The sequence below is a fragment of the Pleurodeles waltl genome, chromosome 5 (genome assembly GCF_031143425.1).
Source record: "Pleurodeles waltl isolate 20211129_DDA chromosome 5, aPleWal1.hap1.20221129, whole genome shotgun sequence".
In the NCBI taxonomy this organism is placed as follows: domain Eukaryota; kingdom Metazoa; phylum Chordata; class Amphibia; order Caudata; family Salamandridae; genus Pleurodeles; species Pleurodeles waltl.
Window position 1 is genome coordinate 66,181,240 of NC_090444.1, and position 14,382 is coordinate 66,195,621.

Genomic DNA, 14,382 nt, shown 5'->3' on the forward strand with positions numbered 1-14,382 from the left:
TTCGTGGGTCGTAATGGCATGGGCGTTTTTCTGTTGGCGTGACAGTGGAGGTTTGGTCTTCGCCAGTTTAACACTGGCCGTTGGTGTGGCGGACTTTTGTTGATGTCGGGTTTTTGGCGGTTTGCCTCTTGAGGATCAGAATGACCGTGGCGGTTTACCGCGGCGGTGTTGTGGCGGCCTTCTGACCGGCGGTAAGCGCCTTTTACCGCCGAGGTCAGAATGACCCCCTATCTGTCTGAGGTTAGTTGACAAGGTACAGAAGTTAGTTACACACTCTAATGCCTTTACTGGTGGGTTGTGTGTGACTTTGACCTGTAATAATGCATCACTGGATGTTACTGTTATCATACTAACCTGTTTGGGTAGCCATCTGCTTCAGTTTTTGGGACAGAATCTTGGCTTCCTGTTTTGAAACAGTTACATTAAAGTTGTAAAATCTGAGGAAAAGGGGTTGACTGCCACAGAATGTGTGGGTGACAGCTGTTGGATTTTAGAAGGATATTTCTTTCTCTTGGTTTTCTATATGGGCTGCTATACAGTCACCCATTAGCTACGATAATCCATGCAGAAATGTCGCAACAGCGCATGCCTTTACCACGCATGCCATCACTTCGCAGTCCATACAAGTGCATCTTTACTATGCATTCCTTTACCTCTCATATCATTACAACAACATTTCTTAGGGAAAGTGCTGGACTTCGGAGCGGTATAAATTGCTATTCCAACTCCAGTGTGCGCAACAGTAGGGAAAGCATTGGATATTAAAGTCCAACTCGGCTTACCCTAAGTCATGTTGTAACGACATGCGGATTAAAGGACTTTGTGGCAAAGACACATTCGTTGTTACAGTTGCATTGTAACTGCAGCGCGTGGGTCATCCGTCGTGGTCCCGTAATCCATAGATCCGGGAAATTGATCCTCTGCATACGTATTTGTACGGTGAAGAATGGATCAGGACTGTAGGAATTGAACCAAGTATGGAATTCAAGAAGGCGTCCTCCAGTGCCACGCCAATGCAAAAAGAAACCATCAATATATCAGATCCACTTAATGATTTCATTATGGAATTCTGAGTTTCAGCCACCTAATCCACTATTTGCAATCAAACCGTCCGAAAACGTGCGCAATCGGTTAGTTCATGATTATATCGAACCATCAGCTAGAGTTACGCGGCAACCGGGTGGGACACCTCTTCTGGGTCATTAAAAATTCAATCACTCTTTAGTTTTTAATACATCAATGATTGTCACACATTTTTTCAGTAAAGGTAAGTGAATATTGGTCATTGAGGTTCATGCATTGAATGTGCTTGTGGCCTATAGTAGTGAAACCAATCATGAAATTGAGGACAGAATCCTTCAAAACCAATCAGGTGTAATGTTCTTAATGTTGGTGGAACATTTCATTAAGGCATTGATGTTGTGAGCAATGAAAGAAAAGGAATGAATGTATAAAAAACAATATTTTTTATGTAAAATTGCTGGATTTGGCATGCGGATACTGTCAATCATGGTTGAACATTGCCGTAGAATGGCAGATGCTTGCTGTATTGTAACTTTTCACTCTGCTGGGACTGGTGCAATCGATGTGCGCCTTGGATCTGGTACGTGACAGGATTATCGTTCCATAGTCTCTTTCAATGGACTAAGTGTGACCTATTTATATCTGTTTCCCTTATTGCATAATAATCACGAGAACTTAATTGGTTGCTATTATTATTGGTGCATAATGTATTGAAGAATGCTTGTTTGCCTTTATGCATGCAACGGATTCCAGGGTACACAGTGGCAATTATAGGCTTTCTTTCTGGTATATCAAGATGGCGCCCAGGCTCCGCCTCCCTGTCTAGTGGAGTCCAAGCTTCCACGAGACAAAAGTACGTTCTCTCTCCAGAAAGAACATTAATCAACAGGGTTATTTTTAGATTTTTACATTATATACACTCTGATCTGCTTAGTACACGTTCTTTGCAGCAGGCGCAGAACCCTCTGCAATACCTTACGAGTCCAAGCTTTCACTAGACAAAAGTACATTCTCTCTCCAGAAAGAACATTAATCACAAGAGGTATTTTGACATTTTTACATTACATGCACTCTGTGATCTGCCTAGCACACGTTCTTTGCAGCAGGCATATTAACCCACTGTGCTACCTTATCATGAGTCCAAGCTTCCACTAGGCAAAAGCAGGTGCGGCTTGCAGGAGGGAAAAGGGGCGGGGCGGCGCGTAGCGAGGAGAACCCCCAAAAAAATTTAATAATAAAAACAAAAATAAAACTTACCTTTTGCTACGCCGCCGCCTCAATGCTCCATCCGCTCCTGCGTCTCAGCAGGCAGGCACCGGCTCCCAGCCCGCCCTGCGCCAATCCCGACGCTGCTCACAGCAGCGTTAGGATTGGCTGGGAGAGCCCAGCCAGGGCGCTCCCAGGTAGACTGGGAGCCTGTGCAGGCTCTCTCCAGCCCGACAACTGTGTTTCTGGGCTGGAGAGAGCCTACTGCGCATGTGTGTTTGGCAGGCCCGAGATGGCCGGCAAAACATACATGTGCACTGAATACCCCTCTGTCCCTGTCACACCCGTGCCCCCCCTTTAATAGTAGAAACATAATAAACAGAGTTTATTATGTTTCTACTATAAATGTTTTGCAGCTGCTGTTGCTGGTGGGGGGGGTGACACTCTTCCGCTATAGCGGAGGAGCCGCCCCTGGACAAAAGTATGTTCTCTCTCCAGAAAGAACATTAATTGCCAGAGTTATTTTGACAATTTTACATTATATGTACTTCGTGATTTTCTTAGCACACATTCTTTGCAGCAGCCACATTAACCCTCTGCACTACCTAATGATGACTCCAAGCTTCCACTAGACAAAAGTACGTTCTCTCTTCAGAAAGAACATTAATCACCAGAGTTATTTTGAGATTTTTGAATTATATGCACTCTGTGATGTTTTTTGCAGCAGGCATATGAACCCTCTGCTCTACTTTATAATGAATCCAAGATTTCACTAGATACAACTACTTTCTCTCCCCAGAGACAACATTAATCCCAAGAGTTATTTTGACCTTTGACATTTTTACATTATGTGCACTCTGATTTGCCTAGTACATGTTCTTTACAGCAGTTACATTAACCCTCTGCGCTACCTTATCATGAGTCAAAGCTTCCACTAGACAAAAGTAAATTCTCTCTTCAGAAAGAACATAAATTGCCAGGGTTATTTTGACAATTTTACATTATATGTACTTCGTGATCTGCCTAGTACAATTTCTTTGCAGCAGGCACATTAACCCTCTGCACTACCTTATAATGGCTCCAAGCTTCCACTAGACAAAAGTATGTTCTCTCTCCAGAAAGAAGATTAATTGCCGGAGTTATTTTAAAGTTTTTACATTAGATGCACTCTGTGATCCGCCTAGTACACGTTCTTTACAGCAGGCATATTAACCCTCTGCACTAACTTAATATGACTCCAAGCTTCCGCCAGGTAAAACTATGTGCTCTCTCCAGAAAGAACATTAATCACAAGAGGTATTTTGACATTTTTAAATTATATGCACTCTGTGATCTGCTTAGTACACGTTCTTTTCAGCAGGCACATTAACCCTGTGGGCTACCTTATGATGACTCCAAGCCTCCACGAGACAAAAGTACCTTCTCTCTCCAGAAAGAACATTAATCACCAGGTTATTTTGACATTTTTACATTAGATGCACTCTAAACAGGAAAACGTCACAAATGGAAAAAACACATCAGTAACAGTGAGCTCAAGGGGCCTGGGAGAGTGGGCTCAAGGGGCCTGGGAGTGCCTGGACATGGAATATATATGCCCAATATGGATTTAGAATTACGTTGCCTCAGTATGTAGTGCTTTAACATTTATATGCAGCAGCCGTTTTACTGCATAGCGCTTTAAAGCTATTTCCTGCTTTGAAGATGTTCGGTTTTTGGGCCTCCGGGAATAATGAGATTTGTTTGAGTGCAATATTACAACTTTACTGAGCTCCTTAATAAATACCTTTGAAATGTGTGCACTGCGGCCGCTTCCAAGCCCTGTGCAGGCGCCAGCTCCTGAGCTGTAGCTGCAGGCTGTGATGAAAAACAGGCAGGTAAGATGCTAAAATCCTGGCTTTGCCGTGTTTTACTGTGATACACTACTATTCAAGAGGGCATTCTAACTGGAATAACTGGAATATTGTAAAATTGGAAGCCAGCCTTTGGAGTAGTATATATAGGGGGTCATTCTGACCCTGGCGGTAGACTACCGCCAGGGCCAACGACCACAGATGCACCGGCAACAGGCTAGCGGTGCATCCCAGGGCATTCTGACCGCGGCGGTACAGCCGCGGTCAGAAACGGAAAACCGGCGGTGTCCCGCAGGTTTCCCGCTGCCCTGAGGAATCCTCCATGGCGGCGCTGCAGGCAGCGCCGCCATAGGGATTCCGACCCCCTTACCGCCAGCCTGGTTCTGGCGGTTTTGACCGCCAGAACCTGGCTGGCGGTAACGGGTGTCGTGGGGCCCCTGGGGGCCCCTGCAGTGCCCATGCCAATGGCATGGGCACTGCAGGGGCCCCCTAACAGGGCCCCACTAAGATTTTCAGTGTCTGCATAGCAGACACTGAAAATCGCGACGGGTGCAACTGCACCCGTCGCACCCTTCCCACTCCGCCGGCTCCATTCGGAGCCGGCATCCTCGTGGGAAGGGGTTTCCCGCTGGGCTGGTGGGCGGCCTTCTGGCGGTCGCCCGCCAGCCCAGCGGGAAACTCAGAATTACCGCGGCGGTCTTCTGACCGCGTAGCGGTATTCTGCCGGCGGAACTTTGGCGGGCGGCCTCCGCCGCCCGCCAAAGTTAGAATCACCCCCATAGTGTTGTCCAGCTCCCTAGTTCAAAACATGATTCGCTCTTTTAGTTTATTTTTCTGCTTTGCATTCTGAGACTTGTAGTTTTATTTTCATAATGTGATACAAGCCGGAAACCAGCCCTTGGAGTAGTATTCGTAGAGTTATCCTGCTCACTAGTTCAATGCGTGATTCGTTCATTTAGTTTATGTTTCTGCTTTGCATTCTGGGACTTGTAGTATTATTTGTATAATGTTATACAAGCTGTGAATACAAAGCAGAAACCTGACTAGACGAACTACACATATGAGTCTGTGAAACTTGAGCTGTGTGTGCGTGTATTTATAAAGCTAACCACGAGGAGAGCTTACAGTTGATTATGCTGTACAATGGTCAATATTTTATAACTAATATTTCAGTTCAAGACTGATTGAGGATCATTAATATCATGTGAGATGGCTCTCCTCAAGCGTCTGAAAAATCATGGTTGTTTTGTTCGACTCCCCAGACTGCAGTAAAGGGACAATGATCCAGTAAGCACGCATTCTTGGAGTACAATTATTTATTTGTTGCCCTACTAGTAATTTCGCCTGTAACAACTGCCAAGTAAATATATTTTGCACCTGGGAGCAGTTTGTGTTTTAAGGGCCTTGTTTGAAAAAAATATTCCATTAGGCCTACTAGCCCTATAGTCATATGCAGGGCCACTGGAATTATGTGGCAGAAGGGACCACAATATGCGGCAGAGTTGACCAATTAATGTGATAAAACAGTCGAGTTACGCATTCACAATGCAATAGCTCCAACTCAAGTAAATGAGAGAACCATTGCATTGCAAATGCTTGTTTCCTGGTTGTCTGTAATTCAATATGACGCCCAACACCATGCACATGGACGCTCTTTCAGCCGCAAGTTCAACGCTCTCTTCTGACCCTCAGTCAGTGCCTCTTTGCATCCCATAGAACTACTGTTTGGACTTTATTTTACTTTCCTAGTACAGATGGTGAATTTGGCACTCTTCTGGTTTTGATCTACTGATGCTATCTCAGGATCTTTAAACTGTTCATTTGGATTGATTTAGCCAGTAATTGTGGCATCCATATAGTTTACTGAAGTGGAGATTTTGGTTACTTTCCCATGGCCCATAAGAATATTTGGCGTATACTACTACAATATCTATTGATTTGGATTGCTGTTAGGATTTTGCGAATTGTTTGAATTGCTATATAGATTTGCACATAGACAACTTGTGCATTTTAGGAAGAGGTGCATGTGAATGGGGGTAGAAGGAAGACCAGTGCTACCTCTGTAAAATATAACTACCCCATTGGGTTCCGCCAAGCGCCCTACCACATGGTGTGGGATTGCCCTGTGATAGAAACAGCTGGAGAGCAGGTTTGACAGAGATAGCAGAGTTAGTGGCTAGCGAGCTAGACCTTCAGCCTGGATTATGCCTCCTGGGATGGATGTCTAGGCCTAAAGCATGCAGGATGGGACGCAGGATGACAGACCTAGCAATGGTGCGGTACAAACGCCACATTGCGATAGCATGGAAGGGGTCAGAGTCCCCTCCGCTGTCGATCTTGCATCGAGGCTTGAAGAAATGGGTGATAGCAGAGCAAACTGCCGTTACCAACATCAGCAAGCAGACAGGCCAACTGATGGGTATAATGATCTGGGATACATATATTGTTCAAATGGGGAGGCAGGTAGAGATTAGACCGTCCTGAAAGTAAATATGCTCCTCTGCACGCGGCAGTTCTCAAATAGTGTACTCCCTTTCGTGGACCCCAAGGGTGGTGACCAGGACCTTGAGGTTGCAGCGTAGGATACATAGGGGGTCATTCTGACCCCGGCGGTCAGAGACCGCCGGGGCCAGGGTCAGCGGGAGCACCGCCGACAGGCCGGCGGTGCCCCGCAGGGCATTCTGACCGCAGCGGTTCGGCCGCGGTCAGATGCGGAAAACCGGCGGTCTCCCGCCGGTTTTCCGCTGCCCTTTAGAATCCTCCATGGCGGCGGAGCGCGCTCCGCCGCCATGGGGATTCTGACACCCCCTACCGCCATCCTGTTCCTGGCGGGTCTCCCGCCAGGAACAGGATGGCGGTAGGGGGTGCCGCGGGGCCCCTGGGGGCCCCTGCAGTGCCCATGCTAATGGCATGGGCACTGCCGGGGCCCCTGTAAGAGGGCCCCACTATGTATTTCAGTGTCTGCTATGCAGACACTGAAATACGCGACGGGTGCCACTGCACCCGTCGCACATACCCACTCCGCCGGCTCCATTCGGAGCCGGCTTCCTCGTGGGGAGGGGTTTCCCGCTGGGCTGGCGGGCGGCCTTCTGGCGGTCGCCCGCCAGCCCAGCGGGAAAGCCTGAATGGCCTCCGCGGTCTTTCGACCGCGGAGCGGCCATATGGCGGTTCCCGCGAGGCGGGCGGCTACCGCCGCCCGCCTCAGTTAGAATCAGGGCCATAGTGTACAATGGATGGTCGGCCCTGTGGACCCAATGAACTCGCCACAATAGTAGCAAGGGAATGGGACTTTGGATGTGGGTTTAACCATGCGGGGACGGGGGTCCAAGACTGAGCAAGACTGACAGAGGAAGTTTGCAGTTATCGACACGCAATGAGGGATCACATGTTCTCTATGTTACTCTATTATTATTCTTTGTTATTTCCAAGTTCCTCCCTTGCTAAACAGCTTAGTAACCACTAACAGTGGGATTGTGGGGGCAAGACTGTGATTTGTGGCTGCCTGTTCCACATGATGATTGTGACCAGGAGGGGTGGGAACAAAGGTAGAAACATGGATTTCCTGCCATTGGTTTTGAACTGTGTACAACATGCAGATATATAATTTGTTAAATTAATAAAGAACTATTGAAGAAAAAACTACCCCATTCAATTCCAATACTGTACCCTTTCATACTTTACGTGGTGAGTGCCATGCATAAAAGTATGGGACAGAATTTCTGTGACTGACATGCTGGGTGCAGCGTAACAACTATAAACACTTGAGCCAACCATTGCAATCTCGTCAGGCTGCTCCCAACCGTTGAAAAGTGCAGGCTCCGTTCCCCTACCAGACTGCTGATCTGTGGCACTCTTCTCAGAGCCCAGGGAAGAAAATGAAATGGGAAGCCTGCTCATCATATGTACAGCAACTACCCCTGTGATGGGACGGCTGGGTACAGAGCACTGTGGCATCTCCACCCCTATCTTTTCTAAGATCATTCACTGTTCCTTCTGGGAGGAAGCCGCTCCATACGATCTTTTGACGAGGATTGCAACTCCCCTTTGGAAAAGCCCACCATAGATTCCTTGGACCGTTCCAACACTAGGAAAAATACAAACTCTGATAAAATCTCCACAGTTATGAACTAACTGTAGACATGTCATTTCAAAGGTTCTTGCGCTGCAACTGGCTTCCATCGGTCCAGAGTTAGACCACTACACTACATTCCTCATCATGGACTATACCATCTTGCTCCAGCACCTAACGCATGATGTCCAGATCTTGCTTGGCAGTGGTCAAGCATGTATGAAATAAAGCTGACTCCAGATCAATGCTGCCAGGGCCAAGGGTAACCCTAAAAGATATCCAGATATCCAAATAAGAAGGCTAAGCCTATTTCTTTGAGTAGTTCAGCTCAAGTGCAGATTGACGGGTTTCTATTAGATATAGAATTGACCCGTTTGCCTCAAATTGCCAATGCAGTTAAGTTTGGCACTTAGAACTTCTGAAACGATATTTCTATGCTTATCCACTTAGGGCATGATGAAAAGAACTGTGGGTGCCTGCTGTCTCTACTGGAATTCCCTGTATCCTGGCATCTCCATAAGTGTGATCCACCTTTTTTAACTGGCCTAGAATGATTTGTCTGTCTGGCCTCAGGGCTGAATAGACATGACCATGCCTCAGCTGCTTTACATTGGCTCGCAGAGGAGGACACAATGCAATCGAAAATGTCTTGCCTGACATTCAAGCACTTTTATGAATGCTACTCTAATTATGCAGTAACTAAAATTAATTGGCTTCGCTCACAAGAGCCTTTTAGCAGTACCATATTTTTGCTGCCATTGATGGCCAACACCATTTGCCTTTTACACTCCCTGCGTCTCGAATGCTCTTCTTTTGCATATCAAATGCTCTTCCTTTTCTTCTGGGGCAATGTCAATCTTTGCCCTCAACCCATAGGCAGTTCAATAATTATTTTTTTTTGGTTTTTGATATGCACTCATGTACATACGTATAGGAATAGATAACCTGTAAACCAACTCAGCGTCTCTGGATATATTTTTTTAGCTCTTGAGTGATCTGGTGCTTCGACTTCACCCTTACAGCAGTCACTATATGACATGGCTTTCTACCAGTTGCTCACTATGTAGATTCAGTCTTTAGCTGAGTCAGAGAAGTCTATAGTCCAGGTGATGGAATATCCTCACATATGTTTCCTTGAATATCCTCACATATGTTTCCTTTCCTCTTGAACCATGTGCACCACATTTAGGCCCTCATTACAACCCTGGCGGTCTTTGACCGCCAGTATTGTTTTGGCCGATTTCACCACCAGCAGGCTGGCGGTGAAATCCGGGGGATTACAATCACGGCAGAAGCGCCGCAGTCGCACCGCCGGGACCGGCGGTTTCCTGCCACTTTTGTCCCGGCGGTTTCCCGCCACTTTTGTCCCGGCGGGATTAATCCTCCAGGGCAGCGCTGCTTGCAGCGCTGCCCAGGGGATTACAAGTCCCCCTTCCGCCAGCCTTTTCATGGCGGTTTGAACCGCCATCGAAAGGCTGGCAGAAAGGGGTGTTGCGGGGCCCCTGGGGGCCCCCTGCCATGGCCCGTGCAGCTTTTCACTGTCTGCTGTGCAGACAGTGAAAAGTGCTATAGGTGCAACTGCACTCGTCGCACAGCCGCAACACCGCCGGCTCCATTTGGAGACGGCTCCTGTGTTGCGGCCAAGATCCCCACTGGGCCGGCGGGCGGAAACCAGGTTTCTGCCCTCCGGCCCAGCGGGGATCTCCTGATGGCCGCGGCGGGAGTGCGGCCGCATTGGTGGCCGTCCGGCGGTCCAACCTTGGCGGGGTTGTAATGACCCCCATAATAGTCTTGTACTTGCCTGTCTCACCAGGGTCCCCTGACCTTTCCATGTTGTTGAGGTCAACCCCTCCTCAGCCTGCAAGCACCAGTCCATGTCATGTAGTTCAAGAAATTCTTGTTAGGGGAGGATTGGCCAGATCCAGGCACCTTAGAGGATCGTTGCAGAGAAAGAGGCCAGTGAAATCTGCTACAGATATATCTTAATTCATTCACTCACTCACTCACTCAGATGCCTCCTCCTGAAGTGATGGTTACATTGAAAAGGACAGAAATAAAATAGGAGGATACTGGCTGATGAAAAAGAAGGCACCAAAAATGAAAATGTAATGCACAAATAATGTTTGATAAGTGAATTAATATCTCCTCAACAACTCTGTAATTCATATGCAATCCCGATGACACCCCTGGGTACCCTGTGACCCGCATCTGTGCCCTCTCTCCCTGTTACAAATATCATGCTGGATGGAATGATTTGCTTACCTTCTTTCCCATGTACACTGGGATCCCAATGACTATCACTGGGATGGCAATGCCAGCGACCAGCGAGATGACCATGGGTGCCCCAAGTAGCATGCCCAGTTGCCAGAGGATCTTCCGCGTCCGTGACCAGGGCTTCTTCCCCCAGAAAGTACAGCCAGAGGGGCTAAAACAAACACAAGACAATTCATCAAGCTGTAGCTAAGAGAGGAAGTGGTAAAAATAGGCAGAAGAGAAGTGTCACCAAAGAACACAAGTAGACAAACTAAGAGCGAAGAAGATATTACAGGTAGGAAGAGGAAACTCACATAGAATTCATGAAGGCCAGAAGAAGGGGCCATACATATCCAAGAGACAATGGAGAAAATAATCTGAATAGATATGAGTACGAGAAATGGGTGGAAGAGAAAGTAGAGAGATCTGATCACAATTGCCTTTGGTCAGCTGGTGGCAGTAAAGAAGGGTCTGTTTACTTTTAGGCTTTCTGAAGGAGCAGGAACTGATACATTAATAATATATTAGCCAATAAGGTGTTTCAATTCCTGCACCGACCTTCAACTTCAGAGATATTCTGGGCATTTCAACCATATGCAGTGTTGATGGAGAGGTCTAGGCCACAGCAATTCAACAAGATGGTGCGGTACAGAAATGTTGAATACTAAATATTGTGATGCAAAAATATCACAGTAAAAATAATGCCAACCAAAATATTAACAAGGCAAGCATAGGTAAGAATAGGTTTATTATAGCTAACTCCACATCTACGTACCTTGAAGATATATATTATTTCAAAAATGTGTAGTCAATATTTTGTAGTATTATGTTTCTCACACACTATGTTTCTCAGACACAAACCACTGTGATACCTGACGTGGCTTATGAAAAACTTGACAGTACAGAGGTTAAAAGAGCCATGAAGTGAACAGGGTGGACAGGGCCCAGGGTTATCAGTAACAGGATGAGGCACCTGGCAAGAGTAGTAATGAGGCTGCCTCTGGGGTACTAAGAATGGGATGCAGTGAAGGAAGTAGATACCACATTAGCAGGCTGAATAGGCAAGGTAGAGAGGATGGGTCATTGCAGAGCTCACCCCGCACTGTAGGGTGTACTGGATGCTGAAGAAAATGAACTTGCATGGTCTCTATCAGGGGACAGTCCGCAGTTGGCCAGGACTGAGCTTCTGATATAGTTTGTGGGGCAGCTGAGCTGGTCGTGTTCTAACTTGAGGATGTGGACTTTCCCACATTGCTCATGGGCAGAGGCAGCAGTGCAGACTGGTGCATCCTGCAGCGGGCGGGCTCAGTGTTTATAGCTACATCAGGCACAGCTAGCATACGTCGGGGTGTAGGGTGGGCTTAGGAGGCACATAGTCGGCTTCCACCCCGCTCTGAAGGAGTCAGAATAAGATGTAGCAAGTCAGCCCCTACAATGTGTGATCTGGGTACCCAGTGGATTTTTCGTACCTGAGGAAGTGGACATCCGTGATCTCTCGCAGGCACAGCCAGCAGAAGAGGCAGCCGCACACGGTGCAGTTCATGCGGTTGCAGCTTCCGTCCTTGATCTTCATGATGAAGGCTCCGCAGCGGGGACAGATTTTCACTTCTTCAACGTCTGCCAAAAAAGCAAAGTATCTGAGCTTCTATTGTACTCATAGCATGATGTCACCAGAATCACCCTTTTCCTAGGATCCCCATGTGAATCCCCGTTTCAGTTTCTAAAGATACTATTTTCAAACTGCAGAGAATCCCTGCCACGCCTGCAGCCTGTTACTATCACTTGAAGGACTACATCTGCAACAGAGGCTATTCGGCCAGCAAAACTACAAATGGGATAAGGAGTGAGCAGGCAAAGGGACAGCCTGGAGGCTGCTGTTTAAGCTAGGAATGTTTGTTTTGAACTGAAAATAATGTGATAGCCCTGCCTTAAAGTGACCGACATTTCTAAAAGGCAATTATGTCAACACAACTTAAATCCTACCATTATAACTCTTTCTCATCCCTAAACCAGACTTTTGTCTGTGCTGTTACCTGCATAATAATCAGTGCTTTATTTGAAACGGTGTTTGCAGTTGCTTGAAACTGGCACTTAGGGGGTCATTCTGACCCCGGCCGGCGGCGGAAGCCGCCGGCCTGGCTGGGACCGCCAGAATACCGCTGCGCGGTCAAAAGACCGCCGCGGGTATTCTGGGTTTCCCGCTGGGCTGGCGGGCGACCGCCAGAAGGCCGCCCGCCAGCCCAGCGGGAAACACCCTTCCATGAGGATGCCGGCTCCGAATGGAGCCGGCGGAGTGGAAGGGGTGCGACGGGTGCAGTTGCACCTGTCGCGATTTTCAGTGTCTGCATGGCAGACACTGAAAATCTTGGTGGGGCCCTGTTACGGGGGCCCCTGCAGTGCCCATGCCATTGGCATGGGCACTGCAGGGGCCCCCAGGGGCCCCACGACACCCCATACCGCCATCCTGTGCCTGGCGGCCAAAACCGCCAGGAACAGGATGGCGGTATGGGGGTCGGAATCCCCATGGCGGCGCAGCAAGCTGCGCCGCCATGGAGGATTCCCCAGGGCAGCGGAAAACCGGCGGTACACCGCCGGTTTCCCGTTTCTGACAGCTGCTGTACCGCCGCGGTCAGAATGCCCAAGGGAGCACCGCCAGCCTGTTGGCGGTGCTCCCGCGGTCGTTGGCCCTGGCGGATTTTACCGCCAGGGTCAGAATGACCCCCTTAATTCTCAACACTGGCACTTTTGACAATATTCCACATGGTGGCGCTGTTGGTCTATTTGTGAGGTGAGCACATCAGCAGAGAGTTTACCAATTCAGCATACATATAGAATTAATAATACCAGTGTTTCTAGGCCATTCTCACAACTTTGGGTGGCCTGGAATGAACCAAATTGCCTCAATTGTAGGAGTATGACAGTTAGTAATGTTGACGGCACTGGCACTTGGAAGCATTAGCAAGGGCAGTTTACAAGCGTGCCAGCTGCACTGGCCTTCTGAGACATACCTTCAGTCTTGGCACTTACGTTTTCACAAATTAATCACTGATAACAGTGCAGTGGTTTGCTGCTGATGGAAATTTGTGACAGGGTCACCTTTTAATGCTAGGCAACTTCAGCTCTGACTTGATTATGTTGGTAGAGATCTGGAACAACAGCTGTATTATCTTCTGCTCAGTCCTATGGACTTTGACTATCCTGCTTCTTGGATAGAGTGACCAACACAATTGAACTGTACATGTCACGGAAATCAATTTAAAGTGTTCCACAAACAATTTATAGCTAGATGACATGAGGCATGTGTGTTTCTAGTTAAATCTTTACTGTATGGAATTGATTAAAAAATATAAAGACAACATTCTACTGTATAAATGAGTACATTTTCCATAAAGGAGCAGATACCCATGGATTAAGCAAACAGAATCTGAAATACAAACAAGAGAACAACTGCATAGAGAGATTTATGGAACCCTAAAGACTGTCCATTGAAACAATATCCTGCCAGACAATTGGCTTAAATTCTGTATGATGGGGTTTGTTAGACATGTTATCATCTGCACCTCTCTCTCCAACAGATGTGCTACTGCTATAAAATCTATGTTTCATTATTTTGGCAGTACCTAAAGTTGTTTAGTTATTAAATGCAGGATTTTAATTATGTAGAGGTTATGATAGGAATACTAATGAGACCTGGCTCGTTGAATGCATTATTACAACGTCCGTCACAATGGGAGTCACTAAACCTCACGCTGTGTTAATGTGCCAGATAATATTGTCTGCAAAAAACTAATTTTGGGGAACTGAGAACCTGTAGATGGACTTATCCATAGCTGAAATAATGAAACCAGTGAAATATTCAATTTATCCTGAAACAATTCCATCAACACGTTAAATGAAGGCAAACTGGATGTCACACTGGAACAGTTAGGGGCTGATTTAAGTAAAGTGGTGCTGCACCTAGTGCTGAACCACTTTCCTTGC

General features: G+C 47.2%; 1 protein-coding gene across 1 annotated transcript in view; it reads right to left on the reverse strand.

Annotated features, from left to right (window-relative positions):
• LOC138295344 (E3 ubiquitin-protein ligase RNF19A-like) overlaps positions 1 to 14,382 on the reverse strand; it is a 313,219-nt gene that overhangs the window by 124,151 nt on the left and 174,686 nt on the right. The window contains exons 4-5 of the mRNA XM_069233576.1: positions 11,871 to 12,018; positions 10,411 to 10,573 (exon numbers count right to left, since the gene is read on the reverse strand). Coding sequence (XP_069089677.1) covers positions 10,411 to 10,573; positions 11,871 to 12,018 — 311 coding nt within the window. The remainder of the gene's footprint in view (positions 1 to 10,410; positions 10,574 to 11,870; positions 12,019 to 14,382) is intronic.